The sequence below is a fragment of the Mytilus trossulus genome, chromosome 4 (assembly GCF_036588685.1).
Source record: "Mytilus trossulus isolate FHL-02 chromosome 4, PNRI_Mtr1.1.1.hap1, whole genome shotgun sequence".
Classification (NCBI taxonomy): Eukaryota; Metazoa; Mollusca; class Bivalvia; order Mytilida; family Mytilidae; genus Mytilus; species Mytilus trossulus.
The window spans coordinates 92,829,700-92,857,699 of record NC_086376.1 but is presented as its reverse complement, the minus strand read 5'-3'; the positions used below and the strand labels follow the sequence as shown (position 1 = coordinate 92,857,699).

The 28,000-nt window shown below is 32.2% G+C and overlaps 2 protein-coding genes across 4 annotated transcripts; one reads left to right on the top strand and one right to left on the bottom strand.

Annotated features, from left to right (window-relative positions):
- On the bottom strand, positions 1-3,755 carry LOC134716330 (bis(5'-nucleosyl)-tetraphosphatase [asymmetrical]-like). Its single transcript, XM_063579249.1, has 2 exons — positions 3,540-3,755; positions 1-1,583 (listed from the first exon to the last, which is right to left on the bottom strand). The coding sequence occupies exons 1-2, from the start codon at positions 3,658-3,660 to the stop codon at positions 1,270-1,272; spliced, it is 435 nt and encodes a 144-aa protein (XP_063435319.1). The 5' UTR covers positions 3,661-3,755; the 3' UTR covers positions 1-1,269.
- On the top strand, positions 3,546-27,940 carry LOC134716329 (uncharacterized). Of its 3 annotated transcripts, none has more exons than XM_063579247.1 (11): positions 3,546-3,698; positions 5,788-6,598; positions 7,611-7,708; positions 8,753-8,968; positions 10,437-10,524; positions 14,263-14,384; positions 21,942-22,047; positions 22,989-23,170; positions 23,828-26,323; positions 27,017-27,116; positions 27,420-27,940. In XM_063579247.1, the coding sequence occupies exons 2-11, from the start codon at positions 5,837-5,839 to the stop codon at positions 27,543-27,545; spliced, it is 4,296 nt and encodes a 1,431-aa protein (XP_063435317.1). In that variant the 5' UTR covers positions 3,546-3,698; positions 5,788-5,836; the 3' UTR covers positions 27,546-27,940. The 3 variants fall into 3 exon arrangements, with proteins under 3 accessions (XP_063435317.1, XP_063435316.1, XP_063435318.1); XM_063579246.1 differs by lacking the exon at positions 3,546-3,698 and adding an exon at positions 3,859-4,112; XM_063579248.1 differs by lacking the exon at positions 3,546-3,698 and adding an exon at positions 4,252-4,340.
- Positions 27,941-28,000: the final 60 nt, after the last annotated feature.

Sequence of the window (28,000 nt, the reverse complement as noted above, 5' to 3'; positions counted from 1 at the left end):
GACAGTGTTCTATGATTTATATTATCAGTAAAATCAATATTATATTCTAAGACAAATGTAACATAAAAGGAAATAAAACTAGTTCAGGTAAATTTGAAATATAAGTGACAATACTTTTACTATCACTTCATATAACAAACCTTGAAGTATGAAAGAAACTAAATGTTGATTTATTACCTTGCAGAACATATAGTATGAAGTAAATCTAATCATTGTCAATATAGTAAGGGAAATAACTCAAACTATTCTATAAACTAGCATTTAGAGTTATCTCCCATTCAACATGATCATTTCCAATCCTAAGGGAAATAATTCAAAATATTCTATAAACTAGAGGGTTGGATGTAAAAAATATTTTATCATGAATAATACAAGTATAATTATAAACACACTAGCATTTAGTGTTAACTCCCATACAACACCTTCTGCGTAAGATCATTTCCAGATTCAAACTGGAAGAGTTTTCTCATTTGGCAATCATACTACATCATCTTACTTTTGTAATATTATCAAGAAATAATTCAAATTTCAATTATATTGCATCATAATCATACTATCAAAAACTTGATATGATATATTAAAACACAACCAACTTTCTATGTCTTTGTTCAATTTTACTAATATTTTGATATCAACCTTTAACTATCATACATAAAATGTTTATCTTAAAGATAAATTTTTTTTAAAATTCATGGGACAAACAAGTACAAAAAGCAAAAGAAAGAGTTTTTTCTATGAACTGTAGTAACAAACAAAACAAAAATAATGTAAAATTTTAATGGACAGTATGGCCATATCTGGTATTTAAATTTATCAAGGCTACATATATCTCCTGCATATTATATTCAATAACTGATGTTCATTGTGCTGTCATGTTTGTACTCATGCCCTCAATGGGTGCTTATTAAATTGGTTTGATAAAAGTACTGGCATCATCATGTATAATTGTGTTGTATTGTATGGCATAAATCCTTTAAAAATGGTACAAATGTATAATTATTTAATAATAGGTATAAAATGTATATAATCTTGTATTGCTTATAATGTAAATCAGTTATTACAACACCTCAAAAACAACCATGGTCATTCCAAACTCACTACATGCATTTGTTGACACGAACCAGTGAATAAGATGTCTAAAACTTTATTCCGCATGACAGTCTTACACATGTTGATCATATTTTATTCTAATATCATGTCTGTATATTACTGGGTACGTCACTTTTCAGTTTTTTCAAAAATGATCAACCTTCATAAATATGTTATTGATTACTTTTGACTTTTAATGTGATTATCTGCCTCTTTTAAAAGTTTTTGCATGTCTGAATATTGAGAAAATTCCAAAGCTCGATCAAGAGTTGACCAAACATATTTCTGATGTTCATCTGATAATATAATTGGACATTCAGGGTTTTTCATCTCTGCTAACCAATATACAACTCGTTTAGGTCTTCCCTTCACTTCATAGTTTAATGTATAATTGAATTCTGACAATATGTTGTAAGCTTGTTCACTAAGTCCTGCTTCTTCTTCTGTTTCTCTTATGGCTGTCTGGAGTTCTGATTCTCCTGGGTCAACATGACCTGAAAAATATTTAACTAATTGAATGAAATACAGTTATTTTTCCATTTGTTTTCTAAAACACAATCTGGTATTTCACATGATGAAAAGATCCTGTAAATTCCTTCCTCTGACATTCCATTGTACAACAAAAGATAGTTTGAAGACTTCATTGAGTTTACATTAGGCAGTAACCATTTGATTTTCTATGGATTTTTTTTCTAAGCAAACTTTTTTTTTGCCTTCGGCGAAAAACGCTCTATTTTTTTGGCGACAAAATGAAAGCAATTTTTTTCTTTCAATTTTAGCATTACATATAGAAGCAGCTAAGGGTGTAACAAACAATTTTTTTTTCTCAGGGTCAAAAACAAATTATTTTTTTTCTCCAAAAACTGGAAACAAACTTTTTTTTTCAAAAAAAACATAGCCTCCCCAAAAAAAATCAAATGGTTGCTTCCTTACGAAGTGAGAAGAAATATATGATTATTGTTAGTTGCTTAAACAATTCAACAATATTTCCTACTCTTTTTTTACAAATAAAAGTCAATTTTAATGTAACAAAAGAAGAATATCTCGATCCATCAGTTAAAAAAATGTGAGTATCTAAAGACCAAGTCAGACCAGCAAGTTTTCAAAAAGATAATCAGACTTCAAAGCATTCTTTGGAATACTGTAAATTATTGCAAAGTTTTTATCAATGCAAATTATGTAACCAGCTTAAGTACACCTCAGTGGGCAGGAAATTCTAGCTGCATTGAAGACCCATTGATTGCTTTCAGCTGTTGTTTGCTCTTTGGTCGGTTCCATTCTCAATCTTATTTTAATGTCTATACCTTATGATCCCTTATAGCTACTTATTCTCACAATTACTGGACATCACAAATGTTCCCTTAAAATTTTGACGTCATAACAGAAAATATCTGACACCACAATGGAAAAGATATTGTTGTATGACAACAGGACATGCCAACATAGCTGGCAATGATGATGCTGACATCCTTGCAAAAACAGCGGCAGAGGAAGCAAAAGATCTCCCACCAAAAAATAACGTCATAACACTGCAGGACGTCAAACAAGCAGCATATAAAAGTACAGGAAATAAATGGCAGAGAAAATGGAAAATATCTGAGAGAGGCAGGGACCTTTTTATGTATGACTTCCCAACTAAAAGACATTTCAGTATATTCGCCCAACTAAGAACTGGTTATACAGAACTCAACTACTACAAGAACCGAGTAGGCCAAACCAATGCCATAGAGTCATGAAACTGTGGAGCACCTGAAACAACTCACCATTTCCTTATGGAGTGTCCCTAGCTAGCTGCTAAGAAAATGAACAAGAAGATATGTTTCATCAAATATCCAAAGAGGTTGGGGTCAGAAACTTGAATTTAGCTACTATGCTAACGAGACTGGACGGCGAGAACATTGAAGAGACAAAAGCCAAACTACAAACTGTGGCACATTACATTGACAGAACACTGAGAACAGGCAGATTTAATACTGCTGTTCCTCAATCCCGATCTTAACCAGCGCAAACCAATTTAAAGCACAGAGAACAAAATAGGTTGAGGAAAACGCACCAGAGATGAAAACTGCACATTGGGACAATTCGTGCCAACAGGCCTTATTAAGATTGAGGATTGAGGAAGTTCAAGTTGGACAGATTTGCAAATACTGAAAGTGTATTCCCAATATATAAATAACTTGACATCTGTGTACATTGATCTTTTAATTAGAAGGAAATCAGAGAATATTTAATGTGAGAAGATGAATTATTAGAGTAAGATAATGCTTATGCTATCATAAGTGGTTTTTTTTAAATTATAGTAATGATTTAATTAAGGTACGTTGTTATACGTTAGATAACGGATTTGTGTATGGTATTTGGATACATTTATTTGTAGAGTTGTTTCCCTTGTAAACGTTTTTTGTAAATCTTGATTGCTTCACTAAAACATATTACAATCCGCATTTTACCTTTTGGGGGAGTCCAGTGGTGTTGTCCATATGATGTTTGCAGAAGCAAATACTCGATATTACTTTGAATTTTACGGAAAATTATCAATCCAGCAGCAACCAAACCACCGGCGGAAGCCATAACTTCCCTACCTCCTTGCAAGAGAACAATTTTGAAATGTAAAATATGACATTTTAAAACTATTTTTTATTTAAACTGGCATATCAGATTGTCATGCATCTTATCATCTGTCACTTCAAATTTTCTTTAATTGAAAAATAGTACAGAAGATAATATATCCTATCGTTTCCAAGGAAAGCGCGTCTTTCAAAATGGTGACTTCAGTAACATTTTCCCTTCAATAAATTATTTATAAGGCTCACACCAAAATAATCAATGCCATACTCAAATATTTTTGTCATGTACATATGTATTTTACAAGATTCGTTATAGTTCTTTGTTTGATTAAAAAAAAGATGACCCAGTTTTTATGGATCTTTGGATGACATGCCTGAACCTGTAATGTTTTCAGTTTTAACAGGACATTACGTTATTTCACGACGCCGGCGTACTAGCAAAATAAAAGAAATGCAGTATGTATATTTACAATAGAAATCTGATTAGTACTTATAATTTAATTACGAAAAAACGTAATTGCATGGAGATACATAATAGAAATATGCAACATTTTTTGTAGAAAATTAAACCATCAATATAATGGTGTTTTTTTTGTGCAAATATAAAATTGGTTTTAAAATTATTGTAACAATGCTGGGCTTATGCCAGAAAGACACCATTATTTTACATGATCTGTAAACTATGTAGGTACACACACATGTATTGCTTCTTGTTGACACAGAGACAGCAACCCAACAACCATTTAGCAATAAAGTATAGGAGACACATATAATTTGACAAATTATTTGTCAAACATCTATGTGTAGCTGTTAAATGAGCTGTTCACTCACACTGGAGTATATTCCACTCCTTGACTGGAAGATAGATAGATAAATGAATAAACTGATTGTCATTTTCTATTATAAATGTTTGTCAAATCTTCATTTTATAAGATAAGAAAACTTTATTTTGATTCTGCATAAGTACTAATATACAACACAAGCCCTCATTTTATAACATGTATATTATGAAGACTTTGTCAGTTGCATTAAGTAACCTACTGTATACTTTTAGTATTATAATTACCAAATTGTAGACTATTGACACTAACATTTACATATGCAATATATCCTCTGTGTTAAATGCAGGTATACATTGTACCTAACTTGAATGCAGTTGTTGATCAAACATGCATGTATAGCTGACTATTTGGCATGTGTTTTACTCATTGTTGAAGGCTGTACATTAACCTATAGTTGTTATTTTTCTGTGTCATTTGGTCTCCTGTGGAGAGTTGTCTCATTGGCAATCATATACCACATCTTCTTATCATTATACATATAATTAATACATACTCGTCACTCAGTCTAAAAGGAATTGTATTCTGGTGTCCACACTTTAATATCTGTAAGTAATTGCATATATGGTATTGCCTGTTGTTGACATGTGAAAGATATTGACCTGGCTAATTTGCCTAGAAGTTGTAATATATGTTATGTATAAACCTTACTGTCTACATACATATACAGATTCTGAATCATGCCAGTAAGCATGGACAAAGGATCATAAATATTTTTAGCTGTTGTAGATCTTATTTAAGAAAAAGAAAAACTTTATGTTTTGGTATTTTGGTTACATGGAATTGCTTAAGTCTGAATAATTCATTGTTGACCTAAAATGACAATAAATTCTAAATTCACTATTCTCTATACATGTATAAAAGTCTAAAGTTTACTCCTAATGAAGATTATTATAATGTACTTTTGAACTGTGCATGCTGTACATTGTTATGAAATTCTTTTTTTTCATACTCAAAATATATAAATTTTGTAAAAGTATGAATAACAGGAGTTGTTGGATTTATATACATCAATTAAATAGGAATATGGTTATGTCTGTTTTTTCTGCTTTCTTACAAGATGTTGTTTCATTGTACTCTCAATCTGCAGAAAAAAATTCTCTATGTCCTAAATTCCTAATTTCTCTTTGCTGGGTGATATTATTAAACACAAATTTAAAATTTAGGAGACATTAAAAGTATTTAGACTACATATTTATATATGACTACATGGTCAAGGAACATCTTGTTGATTCCAAAATTTATTTTGAAATTCTTAATTAAAACTCAAATAAAATAATTCATTTTTTCAGGTTGACTATAGATACGTAACAGAATCAGCTACTTAATTGCTCATAAAATATGGGAACTCTTTATGAATGTTTGAAAGAGGCAAGATTAGAAAAATATTATCCCACCCTAAGAGTGAATGGGATTACAAAATCTGAAGCATTAGCACGACTTACACCACAAGACTGTGCAGCCATAGGTATAACATCCCATGATGACAGACGACGCTTAGTTGAACTTATCAATATTATTAAATCAGTCCATACAACAGAGCCATCTAATTTGTCTGCTTCAAGACCAAATAGTCACAACCCATCACCAAGAAAACGTAACAGAAGTCCTTTGGTTTCAGGTAATCGTGGGAGGGGTGATCAAGCATTGCATGCTGTGAGCGATGTCAGAGTTCATGAACGACCAATAAACCCTCCGAGTCAAACCAGTCATGCAGAACTTTTAAGGTTATTAGATAGCTCAGAATCTGAGTCTTCATCAGATACCTCTGATCATTCAGACTATGAACCAGCAACAAAACATTTAAACGCTGCATCATCACCCCCGAGAGTCAGGAGATCGGTTGTCAACCGTATCAAACAAAAGGGATATAATTATGGTGTTCCATCAAATGCACCAAGTACGCCAACAAGTAGTAAAAGTAGATCTAGAACTAGTCATTCTAGTGCTTTAGAAAGGATTAAAGTTTGTGTAAGGAAAAGACCGAGAAATAAACGTGAAATAAAGAATACAGATGATGACATTGCTAAAGCTGAAAGTGACACAACATTGACTGTTAATGAACCTAAATCAGCTGTTGATCTGAGAGCATACACACTGCAGGTATGTATAAAGTAAACACTTTCTTTTCTGTGCATGCATTAGATATGAAGAAGCCAAGTATGCACAAGTTGTTATTTTTAGAGGCAGACGTAGCAAAAAACAACAACCCCAAAAGTGTATATATCTCAATGAGGAGATCAATAGAAAATATAAAAATTAATATGTACAGCTTTTTCCATGTTGTCTATGAAAATTTGATCTTTTGAAAAACAAAGAAAATAAAGTTTTAAGTTAAATTCATGAACATGATGAAGTAAGATATATAGAGATTAATACATGGCCTTTTCCATATCAGCCTGGGTATCATCCCGAGACGGAGTCGAGGTGCTGATATGGGTCGAGGGATGATACCCAGGCTGATATGGAAAAGGCCATGTATTAATCGCTTTATCATATACTTCCGACAATAGTTTTATGTAAGACAAATAAACAAATGCAATAACTTAAACAGTCAAAATCTTTACAAAGAAGTTAAATTATGAATAAAATATACTATAATTGTCCAACAACAGCATCACTACCTCCATATTTACAATGTATGTATTGTAACATTTTCTATAGAGACATTTTGAAACATTGAAAATTTGGAAGAGTTTTATGATCACTGCCATTATTACTCCATGTTTGTTGTACCATAAAATGATTCATAATTGTCAATGGCATTTGTTAGCAAGTAGCAAACTATCCCCACAAAAGTTCCCGTAACTTTTGACGTCGTCATAAAAAATATCTGGAAAAGTAAACAATCGGTACCAGAAACACCGGAAGTAACTTGCACAAGAAGCACTGTTATGGGTTTTTGCACGAGACGCCCCTGATATGGGTTATCAGCCTAGGTGGGAAATTATGGCTTGTGTACTTCCGCTTATTACACACATGCAAAAGCTATCATATCAATGCTAAGTATATGATAAAGACTAATAATGAATACCCCAAATATTATGTCAGAAATGAAAAACAACATTTATAATTTTAGTTTTTTTTTTCTGTATACATTGCTTTTTCTTTTCAGCATGAGTTTATTTTTGATGAAGTATTCAATGAGAAATGTTCAAATGAAGATGTTTACATAAGGGCCACCAGACCTCTTATTAATTGTGTATTTGAAGGGTAAGTATTGGGTAATAATAAGAATACATATATAAAAAAAGAAGATGTGGTACATGTGGTATGATTGCCAATGAGACAAACCTCTGATAGAGATCAAATGACACAGAAATTAACAACTATAGGTCACTGCAAGGCCTTCAACAATGAGCAAGTAGCATGTTTGTTTGTATTAAATTAATTGACCTCTGAGAGATACAATTTGGTAGTGAACTTTGTGCAGGTTACCAACTTGACCTATTATCTTGTGTTACCCACCACATATGCTCCTATAATTTGAATAAATAATTGAAATTTTGAATAAGATTATCTCTGTATAGATTCATGACATATCAAAATATTTTCACATCTACTAGCAAGCTTCATCAGGATAACAACTACACATCTATCAACATAATATTTGTATATAAGCTGATAAGTTACAAATAATTAATAATATAAAAAACAACTTGTTTTATTTTTTGGCAGTCACTGCATGTTATGAAGGCTAGTTACACAATGTAATCCATTGTTATACCAGTTAAACATCTACTTTCTGTTTGTTTAACACATGGTATGCATACAATATAAACTTTGTCACTTTTTTTCCACAAACTACATATGCCATAATTTCATATTGGATAAAGTTTAATCAAGGTTAACTATGTGACCTATTTCACTCCATCTCTGCATCTGCACAGCTATTTTATATTAATCAATACATGTCTTATTTATTAATTTTTTTTCAAGGTTTGCTACATCATGATCTTCATTTGGCCTCATTGAGACTAATTCCATACCTATAGATAGAACAGGAACTGCATACAAACCTTTAGAATAGATATACAATTTATGTTTTGTTATACCTTTAAAAATCATGTGTGGCAACTTGTGTCCAGATCCAAATTTTGAGCAGTATGAGATGTTGTAATGTTTCAACTCATCAATGAAACCAACAAGTCTCATTTCAACCTAAGAATTGTCTGGATGTACTTATAGATAAAACCTTTCACAATAAGAACTAAATTCTAAACCTTAAACTAAGAATGATCTACTTTTCAATTTAAGTGGGACAGCCTCATGTTTTGCCTATGGTCAGACAGGAGCAGGTAAAACTCATACAATGATGGGGAACCAGGAGATACCAGGTCAATATTTACTGGCAGCTCATGATATCTACTCAATTATAGACTCCAAACAATATGGATCAGGTCTTAAAGTCTGGGTCAGCTTCTTTGAAATCTACTGTGGACAGCTCTTTGATCTCCTCAATAAAAGAAACAGGTATTTGTTACTAGAGCTTAGAATTGGTTTTAATCTTTTAATTTTCTCAAACCAATTGTGTTCAGATCAAGTTTTATTTTAGATATAAGATGAGGGAAGGAGGAGTTTTAAATAATTATAACCCATGCAACGAGTTGCGGAGGGTATAATGATTTTGACCCGTCTGTCTGTCTGTCTGTCCGTCCGTCAGTCAGTCTGTCCGTCAGTCAGTCCGTCCGTCCGTCCGTCCGTCCGTCAGTCCGTCAGTCCTGTTTCTTGTCATCGCAACTCCTCTCAAACCACAAAACGGAATTTCACGAAACCTTTTCAGATAATAAGGACATACTATGTAGTTGTGCATATTGACGTGAAATTGCGATTCAATTTTTTTTCTGGGAGTTACGCCCCTTTGAACTTATTTACTTTAATGTACTACTGCAACAGTTTGTCATCGCAATTCCTCTCAAACCACACAACAGAATTTCATGAAACCTTTTCAGATAATAAGGACATACTATGTAGTTGTGCATATCGACGGGAAATTGCGATTCAATTTTTTTTCTTGGAGTTACGCCCCTATGAACTTATTTACTTTAATGAACTACTGCAACAGTTTGTCATCACAACTCCTCTCAAACCACACAACAGAATTTCACGAAACCTTTTCAGATAATAAGGACATACTATTTAGTTGTGCATATCGACGGGAAATTGCGATTCAATTTTTTTTCTAGGAGTTACGCCCCTTTGAACTTATTTACTTAAATGTACTACTGCAACAGTTTGTCATCGCAACTCCTCTCAAACCACACAACAGAATTTCACGAAACCTTTTCAGATAATAAGGTCATACTATGTAGTTGTGCATATCGACAGGAAATTGCGATTCAATTTTTTTCTAGGAGTTATGCCCCTTTGAACTTATTTACTTTAATGTACTACTGCAACAGTTTGTCATCGCAACTCCTCTCAAACCACACAACAGAGTTTCACGAAACCTTTTCAGATAATAAGGACATACAATGTAGTTGTGCATATCGACGGGAAATTGCGATTCAATTTTTTTTCTAGGAGTTACGCCCCTTTGAACTTATTTGCTTCAATGTACTTCTGCAACAGTTTGTCATCTCAACTCCTCTAAAACTACACAACAGAATTTCAGGAAATTTTGTAGATAATAAGGACATACTATTTAAATGTGCATATTGGCAGGAAATTAATTTTTCTTATACAATTTTTTTTTCTTACACTTATTTAATTTCTCCAATGACAATGTGGGGTATGTGAGTGTGCTCACTAAGGTTCTTTAATTTTTTGAAGTATAAAGAAATGAAGTATCCCCTATCCAAGTCTCTCCTAATTTTAACTTTAAGAAATGAAAGTCTGAGAAATTTGCAATGAAGTGTTTTGCTTTTCACTTTAAATTTGGTTCTATATATATGCTGATAACTTCTTCATTTGTTATGTGATTTTATTTATTATTTGTAAGATTACAAGCCAGGGAAGATGGTTCAAACAGAGTCTGTATAGCAGGACTAACAGAAACAGAATGTAAAGATGTTCAAGCATTAATGCAGGTTTGATACAATTTGTAGAAACTTTTATTTAAGTGGAGTTCCCATATGCAGTTTTAGGGTAAACATTTGGAAAGACATACCTAAATAGTTCTAAATATGAGATGTGATATTTGTATTAACTGCATATGAAAATTAAGGCCAGGGTTTTAAGCAAGGATTCTGAAGGGGGAAATAATCTAGTTATAGAAATTACTGCAAGCATGCAAGCCTTTAGTTGCCAACAGCTTCCGTGCAATTAATAATTAGGAAATTAAGGTTTAATGGATTTCACACTTATTGTCACGATTATGGTCCATGAAAGATTGCAAAATGGCACCTTTTGTCCTTTCCATGTAATTACTTATGAAAAGTTCAAGGCAGGGTTGGCAAAGTATTACCCGCCCGGGAATTCCTGGGTGGGAAAACCTGGGTTTTCCCGGGATGGGCAATACTCTCAGAAATGGGAATACTGGGCATTACTGGGCAATATGATTTTTTTTTAGCTTATTTTAACACAAAATAGTAATATCTTGGTGTAGTTTCATAGTATTACAGCTAAATATATACTTTTATACAGATAACCATTGACAGTCATTTCTAAAATAAAGAAAAATTCAATTTCATTCCTTTCTATGTAGACAGAATACAAGATTTGCACATTTAAGGAAACCTTGTTAATTACCAAGCATTGTTTCAATATTAATCCATACTTTGAAAGGAAAAAAACATTGCAATATATTAGTGCATTGTAAATTTCAAAGATTCAGATTCAGATTCAATATTTTATTATAGTCTCACCACATACAAACATAAAATGAGATTCACATACATAGATTTAAAACATTAAAACATTTGCATTGCATGTACCAATCTTAAAAAGATTTATGAGAGACTTTTAAGATATACTATATACATATAAACATATTTTTACACATTTAGAATTAAAAATTCTGACACAATATACATTTTTACTAAATGATATTAAAACATTTGTTTCCTTAAAAACTAGTGAAATAGAATACTATTTCTTCTTAATAAAATGCTGTTGCAGGTTTTGGCAACTATAGCAGCAACATTGTCATTACTAAATAAAAATATAAATTTTTCATTATCTGATAAAAGGTTAAAATGTTCATTAAAATGTAAAGCTTCATGTATCATGATTTGTCTTAGATCCACATATAATGGGCATTTTAAAATGACATGCATTTCATCTTCAACAATAGAGCTACAGTTAAAACATGTCCTCTTGTGGACTTCTTTCTTTTCATATCTTCCAGTTTCTAGTTTTAGTGGAGCTACCCCACATCTAAATTTAGCAAATGAACTTCTGTTCTTTAAAGATATAATGTTTTGCAAATAATTTTCAGTACAGTAGTTATTTTTAAACAATTTGTAAGTTCTTAATTTACTTCCCTCTGCATATGCAGCAACTCTTGTACACCAGTTTGATTTAAAATTATCAAATACATCCTCCTCAATTTGTTTAATACAATTTTTGTTTAATACATTTGATTCAAAATTACAATATTGCTCATAATTATACAATTTTAACATTTCTATAACTCTAAAACTCCAGTTTTTAATTCTGGTATTACACTTTCGTATAGACCACTTAAAAATTTTAAAATTTATCCTGTGTGGGTCCATTATGGAACACCTAGCCCAATGTCTCAAGACACTTGACCATTGTTTAACGCATGGAGGTTTCCAGCCCATATCACCAGCTATGGCATCATTTGGTGTATATTTGCCAACACCCATGAAAAATCTCATGGCCCTGTTTTGGACTGCATTTATGCAGGAAAAGTCTCTTGTTCCCCAAATACCTGCGCCATAACTAATAACTGACCATACCATTGTATCATACAGTTTAGAAAAAATTTTGTGCTGGAAACCACCATGCATTTTACTCTTTACAATTAATAATCCTAATGCTCTACTGGCTGACTTCGCTACTGCCTTAGCCATTAACTGATAATCTAAATATTCAGTAAGTAATAAGCCTAAATATTGATAACATTTTACACATTCTATATTATTACCACCAATAGAAAAAATACATTTAGTTTGTAGAACAGCTGGATTTCTAAAATGCATGATCTTAGATTTATTTATATTAACTGTCAGCTCATTATTGAGACACCATGTATTAAGCACATTCAACATTTTTTGTAAATCTTCTTCATTCTCTGCCATTAAAATAACATCATCAGCATATAACAATATAGCTAATTTTTCATCATCTATGTTAATACCAATATTCAAAGCATTAATGTCATCAACCAAATTATTTATATATATATTAAACATTATAGATGATAAAACACAACCTTGTTTCAATCCAGAATCAACATTAAACCAGTCAGTCATATTACCATTAATACGTACACTACATTCTACATTAGAGTATAAAGCTTTTAAAGAATACATAAACTTTGAACTTATACCTAGATTTTCTAGTTTTTTGAACAAAAAAACTCTATTAATTGAGTCATATGCTTTCTTAAAGTCTATAAAAGCTACATATGTTGATAATTTACACTTTTTCCTGGTTTCTATTATTGATGTTATAGTGCTTATATGATCAATTGTACTTTTGCCTTTCATAAAACCGTTTTGCTCGTCGTTAATTATCTCCCTTTCATCTAACCATTTGACTAATCTTTCATTTAAAATACTACAATACATCTTGTATGTGAATGGAGCTAGAGTTATGCCCCTATAAGATAAGGGGTCTCTAGGATCTGATGTAGAATATTTTGGTATTGGGGTTATAATTCCCTTATTCCATATATTTGGTACATTACCAGAACTGAAACATAAGTTAAATAATTTATGTAAAATAGAAATAATAGAGATATTTTTACAAAACTCAGCTTGAATAAGGTCAATTCCTGCACTTTTACAATTTTTTGCATTCATTACAACTTTATGAACCTCATCAATAGTAATTTCCTTATCTAAATCAATACAAATAATATTTTCTTTAAGAATACAATTATCAACCTTATTATAATCTGCATTTACATTTGGTTTAATAAACTGTGAAAACTGTTTTTCCATTTACTTAAAACAGTTTCTAAATTGTTAGATATAGTTCCATCATCCAAAGTAACTTCAAATGTTTTACATTCATATTGCTAAATAAACACCCTAAGGGGTCATGCCATTAACACTTATAGAATTGAAAGGGTTGATTATTGTTACATAAACAAATCAGCATTCTAATCTGAATAATTTCTTACTAATTAGTGACAGTACATAGACATTATTTAAATATGATTTTTCTTACATGTAATTGTTAATCCTTAAAAGGAGTTATATTTATTTAAAAAAAAAAAAATTTGCTTTATATTTATAGTTTTACCAATCCAGACAAACAAATAAGGTTATTTATATATCTTGAATGTATAACATTTGTGTTTGATCACTGAATTCTCTATAAAATTCTGACCTGTATTTCATATTACCCTGTATTGCCCAGTAAAACCCGGGTTTTCCCAGTATTTCCCACTGGGCTGGGCAATACTCATAAAACCCGGGTTTTTGCCAACCCTGGTTCAAGGAAAACAAAATAATGCAAACTAATAAGAATAAAGGAAAGATTTAACAATGAGATAAGTTACTTTCAAGAGATTAAATTTTAATTTTAATGAGGACAATTCAATTTATTTAAAACTTCATCATCAGATCAATGTACGGTTATCAATTAAGTTAGAATAGTTCTTTTAATAACAGTATATATATATATTGCAGGTAATAGATTACGGCAACAATGCTCGTAGTAAAGGTGCTACTGGAGTCAATCCTGACTCTTCAAGATCTCACGCTGTTCTACAGCTCGAAGTACGCAACTCATCAGACAAAAGAGTTGGAAGGTATTTTTATAAACTGATTATTGATATTTATAGAAATGAAAGACAAAGTATGTTTAAGGTGGTACCTAACACTACAGGGAGATAACTCTTTAAAATCAGCTAAACGTTTTAATTACGTTGTGTTGTAAATGGTATATTAAGCTTCTCAATGATCAAAATTGGTGTTGTCAAACTGCTATATAACCAGTGTATTTTTCCTGACAAAACAGTTGGTTCAAAGTTTTTGAAATTTTTATATTTTTGTTTAAGGGTCAAAGTAGACACTTTGACAAAATTTTATGAAAATTAAACGAGCCAAATTAATTTTAGCAAAAGTGTTGGGTACCACCTTAACTGAACATCACATCAATTCACAAATGTATGTAGTGCACAAGTTACAGTGTTGTTTTGTATTTTCAAAAACAGAAATTTATGTACCAACATAATATAGTTTTAAAGAAAAATCTCTGGATTTGAAATGAGTTTTGTGTGTGATTTTATGACAAATTTAAGAACATTTTTGTCATCTTTGTTTACTTGCTTTTAAAATGTTCACCTATTTTGTAAAAAATATAAATTCAACAGTAATATTTCAGAAATAAAAGAGACAATTCAACATGCCAAAATTTTAAGCATCATTCTGAATTTTAAGTCTTTAGTCTTTAGTCTTCAGAAGTGTCAACTTGACACTATAATCTCTCTGTAATTTGAATCACACTGGTAAATTTACGTCACTTTTGTATAAAACTCATTGGTACATTTGTATTTATAATGTGGCACTGCAGAAAAAAATATGTAACTAATTAAATAATTAAATAATTAATTACCCCAAAAAATTAAATTAAAATTGAATAAATAATTAACCCTTATAAAACCTTAACTATCTATTTTGTGAACCTTCCAGTATCTTTAATAAAGACCCCTAACAAATGTTGAATATCTTCTATGTGATGTTTGTAAATATCATTTTCTGTTGTTGCTAACAATACTTCAGATTCAAGTGTTAGTTTTGCTGTTATGAAGTAGAGTGATGAGCGGAGTTTTTCTCTAGCCTCCTCATAATTTTCACAATCCAGTAGGTAATGGTCAACTGTTTCTACTTGTCCACAGCTGCATTTGTCGATGAGTGCTGGGCATATTGTTGATTTGTAAAAGTTTAAATTGCAATATCCTGTTCTTAGACTAGTAGTTATTCTATATATTTCAGTTGACGGCTTGTCTTTTGGAAGTGTATTTTTTACATTTTGTTGAAAGGCATAATATCTTCTTCCTTTATCACTGGTGTCCCATCGGTTTTGCCATTTTACCATAACACTGTCTTTTGCTCCTTTTTGTATATCTTGTTTTGTAAATATTGGAATGCTTTGTATTTTTTCTGCCTCCTGTGCTGCTTTTTTAGCTAGTTGGTCTGCTAGTTCATTACCTTGTATGTCAGCGTGTCCAGGGGTCCATTCAATGGAAACAATGATTCCTTCAGATTTAAGTGCCAATATACCAATTTTAATATCATGAATAGTTTTGCCATAATTATCTGATTTCCAATTTAAAGTTAAAATTCCAATTGCTGATTGGCTGTCTGAGAAAATTTGGATGGATTCAGTGTTTTTTCTGTTGTTTGGAATTATAAGAAAATTTATTACTAGCTTGACAGCTACTAATTCCCCTAATAAAATAGATCCTCTATTGGAAACTGGCTGGGTTAACTCCACATGTTCTGTGCTGTTTGATATTAAAATAGCTGCCCCAGCACCACATGGACCTGGATTTCCTTTGCAGGAGCCATCAGTGAAAGCTAATGTTGTATTATTTTTAAGTTGATGTATTTTTTCCAAAATAATATTTTTTCCCTGAAATGCTTGTTCCTCTGATCTAGACTTTGAACTTCCGAGATTTTTCCAATACTCTGGTGGTGATTTTGAGGCTGCTAACCCTCGGAATTCAAATTGAGACTCTATACAGTCAGAATCAATCTCTGTTGACCTTTTCATGTCTTCAGCCTGTAATACCATTCTTCCAATTGGTGAGATTATTTTTTCAGGTTCATTTATATTTTTCCAATCTTCAAAAATTTGTTTAATAGGGATAGTGATTTTATATGATTTTATTTTTGCAATTTGTCCGATACCGGCTTCTTCTCTTTTGAGGTCCAGTGGTAGTATTCCTGCTACTACTTCTAAGGCTTCTATACTAGCTGTTGTTGGTTGGTTGAGACATAAGGCTAGTCCTTTTCTTTGAATAGCATTTAATTTATTTATATGGGTGTTGTTGTTGATTTGCCATACACTGCTAGCATATAACATTGTAGATAGCACTATACTTTGATATATTTGTATTAAAATTTTTGTAGATACCTTTGCTATTCCTTTGATGTTTCTGATTATCCCTAAGGATTTTTGTGCTTTTTGCTCAACAGTGTCTATGTGTTTGTTGAAATTACATTTTTCATCTAAAGTAAGGCCCAAAATTTTGGGGTTTGGATTGTATTTCAATTCCTTTCCTTGTAACATTATCTTGATGTTTTCTTTTGTCATACCATTTCTGGAAAATACACAAAATTCTGTTTTTTCTATACTAAGGTTTATTCTCCATTTTGTTGACCATTCATGGATAGAGTCAATATCTTTTTGTAACTCCTTTACTAGTTCATGTTTGTCTTTGCCTGTTTTCCAGATTGTCCCATCATCAGCAAATTTACATTTGTAAGAGGAAATTTTGGCAAAAATATCAATAATAAAGATGTTGAAAAGTAAGGGGGATATTACTGATCCTTGTGGAAGCCCAATTTGAGTTTTAAACCATTGTCCCTGATGCTTGTTTATATTACATCTTGCTTCTCTATCTTTTAAAAAAATTTCTATCCACATCCAGATTTTACCTTTTATTCCATATCCATGTAGTTTTGTTAAAAGTCCTTCTCTCCAAATACTATCATAGGCTTTTTCAAGGTCAATCATTAATGCGATAGTACTTTCATCTTTATTAAATCCATTAAAGATGTTTTGAACAAATGTTAATAAAGCATTGTCGGTGGAGCGGAAATGTCGAAAACCTTCTTGTTCTTTATCTAATATAAATTTTGACTCTACATAACCTTCTAACCTTGATGTTACTATTCTCTCCATTAGTTTACCTAGTATGCTTGTTAAGCTAATTGGACGATATGATGAGGGATGTTTGTAGTTTGGTTTACCAATTTTTAGCTCACCTGGCCCGAAGGGCCAAGTGAGCTTTTCTCATCACTTTGCGTCCGGCGTCTGTCGTCGTTCGTCGTCGTCGTCCGTCGTCGTCGTCGTCGTCCGTCCTCGTCCTGCGTTAACTTTTACAAAAATCTTCTCCTCTGAAACTACCAGGCCAAATTAAACCAAACTTGGCCACAATCATCATTGGGGTATCTAGTTTAAAAATTGTGTCCGGTGACCCGGTCAACCAACCAAGATGGCCGCCATGGCTAAAAATAGAACATAGGGTTAAAATGCAGTTTTTGGCTTATAACTCAAAAACAAAAGCATTTAGAGCAATTTTGACATGGGGTAAAATTGTTTATCAGGTCAAGATCTATCTGCCCTGAAAATTTCAGATGAATCGAACAACCTGTTGTTGGGTTGCTACCCCTAAATTGGTAATTTTAAGGAAATTTTGCTGTTTTTGGTTATTATCTTGAAAAATATTATAGATAGAGATAAACTGTAAACAGCAATAATGTTCAGCAAAATAAGATTTACAAATAAGTCAACATTACCGAAATGGTCAAATGACCCCTTTAGGAGTTATTGCCCTTTATAGTCAATTTTTAACCATTTTTTGTAAATCTTAATTATCTTTTACAAAAATCTTCTCCTCTGAAACTACTGCGCCATATTAAACCAAACTTGGCCACAATCATCATTGGGGTATCTAGTTTAAAAATTGTGTCTGGTGACCCGGTCAACCTACCAAGATGGCCGCCATGGCTAAAAATAGAACATAGGGGTAAAATGCATTTTTTGGCTTATAACTCAAAAACCAAAGCATTTAGAGCAATTCTGACATGGGGTAAGATTGTTTATCAGGTCAAGATCTATCTGCCCAGAAAATTTCAGATGAATCGAACAACCTGTTGTTGGGTTGCTACCCCTAAATTGGTAATTTTAAGGAAATTTTGCTGTTTTTGGTTATTATCTTGAAAAATATTATAGATAGAGATAAACTGTAAACAGCAATAATGTTCAGCAAAATAAGATTTACAAATAAGTCAGCATTACCGAAATGGTCAAATGACCCCTTTAGGAGTTATTGCCCTTTATAGTCAATTTTTAACCATTTTTCGTAAATCTTAGTTATCTTTTACAAAAATCTTCTCCTCTGAAACTACTGCGCCATATTAAACCAAACTTGGCCACAATCATCATTGGGGTATCTAGTTTAAAAATTGTGTCTGTTGACCTGGTCAACCTACCAAGATGGCTGCCATGGCTAAAAATAGAACATGGGATAAAATGCAGTTTTTGGCTTATAACTCAAAAACAAAAGCATTAAGAGAAAAACTGGCATGGGTTAAATTGTTTATCAGGTCAAGATCTATCTGCCCTGAAAATTTCAGACGAATCGATAGTCAATTTTTAACAATTTTCATAAAATTTGTAAATTTTTACTAACACTTTTAACTGAAACTACTGGGCCAATCATTATAGATGGGGATATATGTACGCAGCAAGAATGTTCAGTAAAGTTAGATCTACAAACATATCACCATCACCAAAACACAATTTTGTCACGAATCCATCTGTGTCCTTTGTTGAATATTCACATATACAAATGTACCAAGGTGAGCGACACAGGCTCTTTAGAGCCTCTAGTTTTGATGAACTTGACATTTGCTTGTTTCCATGATTTTGGTAAGGAACCTTCATCCCATGATTTGTTCATTATATATAATAAAGTGCTATACAGATTATCATCTCCATTAATAAATAATAATGAAAAGTAATTATCAGGTCCTGGACAAGTTTCATTTTTTAGTCTGTAAACTGCACCAGCCAGCTCATCTTGTTCTATGGCAAAGTTAATATCAATATCATTGTTATCTTCTAAATGTTGTTCTTTATCCTCTGAGATTGAATGATATTTGTCCATAATTTCTGTATAAAATTCTGCATCAAAGGAAATGGGATTTAAGTGTTTTCCCTTGAAGAAAGTTGTTTCTAGTTGTTGACATTTCTCTTCTTCTTTAAAAGTTACATTTCCATTTCCGTCCACAAAAGGAAGTACCATGTTATTATTTTGCTTCTTTGTCATTTTTCTAAATACACTCCATTTGTCCTTGACATTAGATGCTTTTGATAGCTTTTCTGCTAGGTTGTTTCCCCATTCCTCTTGGGCCAAATCCTTTACTTTGTTGAAATTAATTTCTGCTTGTTTAAGATTTTCAAAATTATTTGGAGTACTTTTAACTTTGAATTTACGTTGTGCTTGATTAAGGCTTTTTTTACTATCTTTTACAGTGTTTTTTCTTTTTTAACAACATTACAAAGTTCCTCCATTAATTTAGGTTTTTCTGGTGGAACATATGGGACCCAAATATTAAATGTTTTATTTGATCTATCTTTTACCTCTATACACACCATTTCTATTGAATCAAGTTCATATTCAGGCTTTCTTATAGTAACAAAATTTAATGTTGGTTTGATGAAGATGGCAGATCCTCCTCCAGTTTTGTCTTTTCGTGGTGAAGAATAAACTTTCCAGTCTATTGGCGAGTTCGGTTTTTCAAAAGTTTCATTTACACATAGTATCTCAATATTGTATTTTTCTACTATGTCATGTAATCCAAATGCAGTTTTAAATGACTGAGCGTTATAAAGAGAATTTTCATTTTGTACTTAGTCTGACTGATTAATTCTGTTATCGTTAACACATTGGAGAAATTTTGGACACTTTGATGATGAAGGTTTATGATTTCCTGAGCAATTTGGACATTTAGAGCTTTTGATACAATGTTTCTCTGTACAATTCTCTTGTCCACAGTTATAGCATCTTCTGGGAAGTGTACATTTGACTTGGCTATGACCAAAACGATGACAGTTATAGCAACGAGTAATCTTATTGATACGCTTTCTTTCCACAAAAACTTCTTTCTTTCCATCAACAAGCTTGAATAATCCTAGATTTATTGCTTTTTGTAGATCACCTTCTGATTTAAACTTAATTTTTGCTATTGGCATACAAATTTTTGTGTCCCAATACCTCAATTGATGTATATCTGAAATTTTTATATTTGATTTTGACTCAAACTTTTCCCTGAGTTCAAGCACATTACAATTTAATGGGATATTTCTCTTTAATTGCTGGTTTTGATTGATGTAGTTAGGGATATGTATTTTACTCGTGTTCCCAAACAAGTTTGTTGGTATGAGGTGATCAATATTGTTTGAATCAACTTTATGATTTTCTGTGAAATGAAGAGCAATTCCTCCTCGTGGTAAACTATAAGCGTATTTAATTTTTTCTTCAAATATTGGATGCTTTGCAATTTCTTTTCTAATTTCTTTACTGTTTGCAAAGTTCTTGGGGTCGTCAATGTTATCTACAATTATGATGTTTTGCTTTTCTTTATGGTCTTTTTTTCCTTCAAGACAAACAGCTTTTATTATTGTTTCTTGTTTTGATTCTGTGAATACAATTTTTTGTATAACTGGATTTGCTGCCAAATTATTAATAACTTTCTTTGATCTATTGACGATTTTTTGTTGAGTAATAACACAGAAAGCACATACGAATTTTATATTGTATTTTGTATATTTAATAGCGTCTTTTTCACTAAAACAAGCACATTTTGAATGCCACCACGCTTGACAAGTATCACATTCAATCCAATTTTTGTTTTGGTTTGTTTCTTTTTCTCCGCATCCGATACAAATTTCATATGTTTTAGGTTCGTATTCGTCTTCCTATGATTCGTTTAAAATGTTTTTTTAGGGAAGTTTTGGATGGGGGTGAAGTGTTGTGTGTGTGTTTTACCTGTTAACACTCGGTAGGGCTATAGTTATCCCTTACTTTACGGTTTCTTTTACTTCTTCTCAACATTATTGCTGGGGGCGGCCATTTTGGTTGAGCACAATAAATGATGACGTCACTCAAATTGTCCTAGTTGTTGAATGTAAACAACATCTGATTACTGAATTCTCTTATTTTCTTTGAAGAAGTATATGGAAGTTCTTCATAATAGAGTTTAAATAAATTTCTTGTATACTTATCTAGCTAACGATACCAAAAGTTCCACTTGATACTAGCCGATTGTCCATAAAAAGCGAATTTGACGGTCACTAAGGGATCGATGTAGTCGATGTTGTCTATTTCCTTAGAGAGTCTTAAAACTATTTATCTAGGTAAAATTTTCGATTACTAATATTACCGACCTTTTTCTTAGTAAAAAACTGGATGGTTCACTATTTATAACAATAAAACAAGACTTTTAAATGATGAAAAAACCCAATTTTGAATGAGCTCCCTTTTGAAAAACAGCTGGTTTGCAGCGCCACCTACCGTCCTTTCCTTTAAATGTTTTAAATGTACTTATGCATATATGTAATGTTTTTGTAGAATATCATTTATTGATTTGGCTGGTAGTGAGAGAGCTTCAGATGTTACAGATACAGACAGACAGACACGTCTTGAAGGGGCAGAAATCAACCAAAGCTTATTAGCTGTAAGTTATCTCTAAAAATTGTTAATTGTATTGACTTTGCCGGTAATTGTAAGAAGCATTTCAATGTCAGTAATATGTATGATTTATTTAATTATGTTCCATTTACAAATATTGGTGCATTTTTAAAAGAAATTGGATATAAAAATGTTATTATTTTTAAGTCTTTTTTATTTTTTTATCACGTTATCTAACTTGATTTTTATTTGTAAATAATCAATTAGAATTTTAGTATATTGTAGGACTTTTTGTCTTATTTTAAAAATATGCTTTAAATTGGAAAAATGTTCGAATTAGCTCTCGCCGCGATACAGCCTTTTTGTGCTAATGCGGTATAAAGCAACCAACAATCAATCAATTGTCTCTTTTCTCAAAAATTTGGCATGACCTTAAATTATTTTGTAAAATTACAATGAAAAAAAGATCATATTCATCATCACCTTCCTTAATTATTCATCACAATTGGGAAATTACAGTAGTGAATAGGAGGTCACAAGCCTTATTTTTTTAAATTCCTAAACAAACATTGTCCTATAATATTAATATAATTATCTGCCCTTGATTTTTTGTTCCCAAAACTTTAAATTCACTTAACAGCACTTCATTTTTGTAAAGTTGAATTTCTAAGTTACAAAATTTAGATGTTTCTGTTGTATATTGAATGATACTTGGTAAATTTTTTAAGACCGCTTTGCAGCAGTCTCAGAAGAGATGCTCAGGAGAAAGGGGAAATAACTGAGACTTTAAAGTTATAGTAAAATTGATCATTTATGACATCTCAGAGAGTGATTTTGTCCATTTCATTTTTTATATACAAAAATACTGATTGGTAAATGTACAGTATACTGAATAATTTAATATGTAAAAAAAAAATTGTTAAACATTTCCCTTTGTAAGTGTACATTTCGGTATAATCAAAACTTTGTATTTATCTTTTTTTTCAGCTAAAAGAATGTATTCGTTCCATAGACCAAGAAAGTAAACATAAACCATTTAGACAAAGTAAACTGACACATATACTGAAGGAATCATTTACAGGGAATTCTAAAACCTGCATGATAGCGAATATATCTCCAACAAAGTCATCATGTGAACATACCCTTAATACACTCAGATATGCTGACAGGTAAAAACTTTATATACTTCAGTACCTTTTGGTTATATTTCCTTTTCCCAAGGAGTCATGATATATGATATTACAAGTCGTCAAGAAATATTATCATGGGGTAAATTTTGAACAGGGAAACATAGATTTCAACTGTAATAAGGTTTATCTTACCAATGGTTTTTGTCACAAACATTAAAGACTTTTTTTGTTTATATGTGAAAGAAAGTACATCTTATAAAAGTGCATGAATCTTGAATATATGATAGAAATATTAAAAACAACAGTTAATGTCTGAATTTCCTTATGAATATGATACTCATCATTCTCAATTTATTCATAAATTACTGTTTTATGATTCCTGCTTGTATAAAAAATAAACAGAAAACAAAGTGTAAACCTTTAACTTTGCACCACTCTTTTTCACACACTTAATCAGTCTTTGTTATAGGAAAGAAATATTTTTCCTCGGTTTTAGTTTGTTACCTCGATTTTGTTTTTTGTCCATGGACTTATGAGTTTTGAACAGCGGTATACTACTGTTGCCTTTATTTATAACATATTAATTTTCTATTAGTAGTTAAAATTCTAAGGTTGAAATGGCACCATTAATGTTATATTATTATTTTCTTGTAATTTTTTTGCTTTTCCAATCAATTGATATGATTTTTGTTTCAGAGTCAAAGAACTGCGTAAACAAGGTATCCCAGCAGGATCCAGAGCCTCTGTTTCTAGTTCTCTACTGTTAAATATTCCTCCATCTGGAGGAGGACCATCAGTTTTTCATCCAAACAATATTCTTTGCTCCTCTACTCCGGTGAGACATAAGACTACCAGGCACACAGGTAGTCACAGAGGAGCAGAAAGGGGATCAGAGAGAGACAATCGAGGTCCAGAAAGGGATTTTCATCCGGACCCTAATGAAACCCCTATAAAAGGACTAGGTGTTAAGAGAAAAACTGTTAATAAAAGTACTGTCAAACCTGCTCAACCTAAACCAACCCCAAGTGTTCCAACCAGAACTTCTGTAGTACGACATGTGGCTCGTAGTTCTTCATCTCAAAGTGAATCAGATCATGTTGATTCAGATTCATGTAATATAGACACAAATGCTAAAACTGTAAAACCAGCCACAGCAAGTGGCCAAAATGTTCCCGTAATAAAATCTACTGATACTGAAAATGATTTTCCCACAACTGATTTCAACAACGAGGAAGAATTGAATGATTTAAACAGAAGTAGTGGTAAATATGGAACTCTTCCTGTATCTAGAGCTAACAATCCTACAGGAGGATCAGCACTCAAACTGTCGACTGCTGGACATCCACTTCCTGTTGTGGATTGGAGTTCACATGGGGCAATACCTAAACATACTGGTTCCCAGTCTTCACAAGTGTCGTCTTCATCTGCTGCTCCAGTGTTACGACAGAAATTATATAAAGATCCAGGTGAACAAGAGACAAACGAACCATATGTATCTAATGACTTGTCACAAAAGAAGCCTGGGAATCATATAGCTCCAGCAGGTAATAATCTGTCACAACCTAAAACTAACACAAAATCAGTGCTATCTTCTACTGAAGTTACAACGCCTCGTCTCTCAGATTCTTCCCCCCAGCATCATAATCAGTTTCAGCCTGTATTGTCAGAAAGTTTTGAGGATGACATGTTATTTGATAAACCTTCATTTCAATCCAGCGTATCTCAGAGAATGCAAAGGACTCCATCCAATGGTGATAATGGGCTGAACAATTTGGGTTTAAGTCGTGGACGAGAAGTTCAGTTAAAAACTCCCCAGGACCCATCAGTGCATCCTATTTTACCTGCAGTCATGCCAGCTAAAAGCAGTGACTTGACCACATTTTCACAAAGGTCTCCAGCAAGATTTAAAAGTCATTTTGAACAACCAGAATTGGAACCCCCGCCGTTTCACCTGGCACTAGTAAATCCTACTGAGAGTCGTCCAAAACTCGCTAGAACACCACCCCTGATCTTGACACAATCTCATGCAGAGTCACAAGGATTTCATCGTCCAAATGTTGACATTTCTTCTATTTTAGAAGGCGTCAACGAACATAGGAGAATGCAGCTTGATATGGAGACACAAAAATCACACAGAGAGCATAATTATCAACCTGAGAGGAAAAACTCAAGACCTGATAGAAATGAGTCTCCATCAGAGCAGCTTCCTTTAGATATATCTCCTTTATCAACCAATCAGTGGTACCAGACTCCTGCTGATTTTGCCGTTCATATAGCTACCTCAATTCAAAAGTCTGTTAATATCAGTACTGATCAACATAGTGACCAAGAAGATACACAAAAACCTGAAAGAAACAATAATAAGTATGACAAGTATAATTTTGCTCCTTCAGAGGAAAATTCCCCATCCTATCGACCAGTTGCACAAGAATTTGAAGAAACAGGACTTAAAGCTGTTGAGGATAATTTATCCGAATTTTTACCAATTCAGAAAAGGCCTGGGAACCATGATAAACCAGCTCAATCACTAAGTGTGGCACACAGAGATGTTGCCAGCCGTTTAAAATCAGCATTTTCTAAAAACGAACCTAATAGTTCAAGGTCAAAACCAGCACAAAATAATTTATCAGGGCATAGTGACAGTGGACTTGCTACTACAGTATCCAGTGATAACACACATATTGGGTCTCCCAAAATGTTAAATAATAATCATTCTAAACAAAAATCTAAGGAAAACAGTGCCTTAAGTGACTCAGATATATATAAACATGCTAGGGACTCATTACATCATGTTAAAAAAGGAAGGCAGCCAAGGTCAAAGTCTCCAGTGAGTGATAGAAGTACAGGGTCTACAGGGTCCAGAACTCCTGTCAGTCAGAGAAATATGTATTCCCCAGTTAGCCAGAGAACTGTGCATTCTCCCGTTAACCAGAGAAACATGTATTCTCCTGTCAACCAGAGAAATGTGAATTCACCAGTGGGGAGCTCGCGCTCAATAAATAATGTTATTAAGACTGAGAAATTAAACATTGGTTCTGCATTTTCTCCTATACATCCACAACCTGTGACCACAAGTGCTTTATCTAAAACAACTGTTGGACATTCACACAAGGACATAGTTCATCCAAAACCAGTATTGTCGCCTACTTCTTCTGACCCGAGGTCAGTTGACACAGAATCTACCAGTTTGAGGTATGTATATTTGTCATTATATAGAATTGGGTTAAATTTTAGGTCAATATAATTAATATAGTAATGTAGTGAAATTAAGAAATTATATGGCCATATTTTGATCCATTGATTTTGAAAATTGTATTATAAATCTGTAAAATCACATGCTTCAGATTTTCTAAAAATTGTTTTGTCACTTATCATGAATTTTAATTGTGAAATGTGCATTACATATTAAATTTAGAGAGCTTCTCATCAATATTTAGATATGATTTAAGTCCTAGCACAAACAGATCAAATAAGACCATAAGACCTCTTTTACACAGATGTTATAATGTGGGTACGGAAAACAAAAATTGACCTTGTAAGGTCTACATGAATTTCCAGTTTATCTGACCTTGACATCATTTTCTTGGATCATGTTAATAATAATTATTGTGTTAGTTGTAGTAAAGCTTTATAATTATGACTACCAACACAAAATCAATGGTCAGTAAAGAAAATGAGATATTTCAACATGCACTCTTGGTTGATATTTGGCTTATCATGAACTATATTTTACACTTAGTCAGTTAAACATTTGTCTAATCGTGACCTACATTTTACACTTGGTAAGTTTTCCGGAAGTTTTCTCTTCATGGTTCTTTAATACTTTAATAATTCAACCTGAGTTTATTGTATTTTCCACACATTGAAGACTTGTTTGTTTTGTAGACAAAGATTAATCTCATCACATGAAGATCAACTGGCATCTGTAACATCACTCTGTAAACAAGAAATGAAACTTCTACTTGGTGCTAAAGCTGGACAAAAGGTACACTTTCTGTCTATTTGGAATTGATTGGGGTCTTAAAAGAAAATACATTGAAAGTTATGATCAAAAACTTAGTTTAACTCAGCCACCCCTCTGTTTATGTACATTTTATAATATAAAAATAAGGAGATGTGGTATGATTGCCAATGAGACAACTATCCACCAAAGTTGAAATGGATGTAAGCAGTTGTAGGATCACTCTGTAGTTTCATTAAGACTTTATTTTATGTAGTACTCTATTCATTGTGAATGTATTTTTGATAAATGTTTGTACATGTGTAATAACAATATTTTTTTTCACAGACATTTGATGAATATATTATGCGAGTAAGTGGAATACTTAGTCAGAAGATGTCAGCTATTCGTTTACTGCAGGAACAAATTGATGGTTATGTAGCATCCAAACTTCAAGATGAAGAGATCAGCTAATCTTTGATTCTCAAGGTTAAAAAGAAGAACAGCAACAAACATATAGTTTCTCAAGGTGGACAGATGGCAAAGAAGAACAGCAACAGATACATAGTTATTTTATAGAAAATGTTCGACTAGAAAAAGCACATTTTTTGTTTGTTACTTAAGAAACTTATTACATAAAGAGTGTTATTTTTAAGTTTAAAATATTTGAAATAGGCTAGGATTGACAATTCTATCATTTTTGTGTCATTTTTACTTGAGAAATACATTCATTTGATTTAGTAAAACCAGATCAAATGATCATATTATAAATATTTTTAGGTATTTTTTCTACATTGTAGTTGTATAAGCCAATGGTTGTCAATGTTTTTGTACTAATAACATTCCAGTTACATCTGTGATAGACCAACATTTTTAGCTCACCTGGCCCGAAGGGCCAAGTGAGCTTTTCTCATCACTTTGCGTCCGGC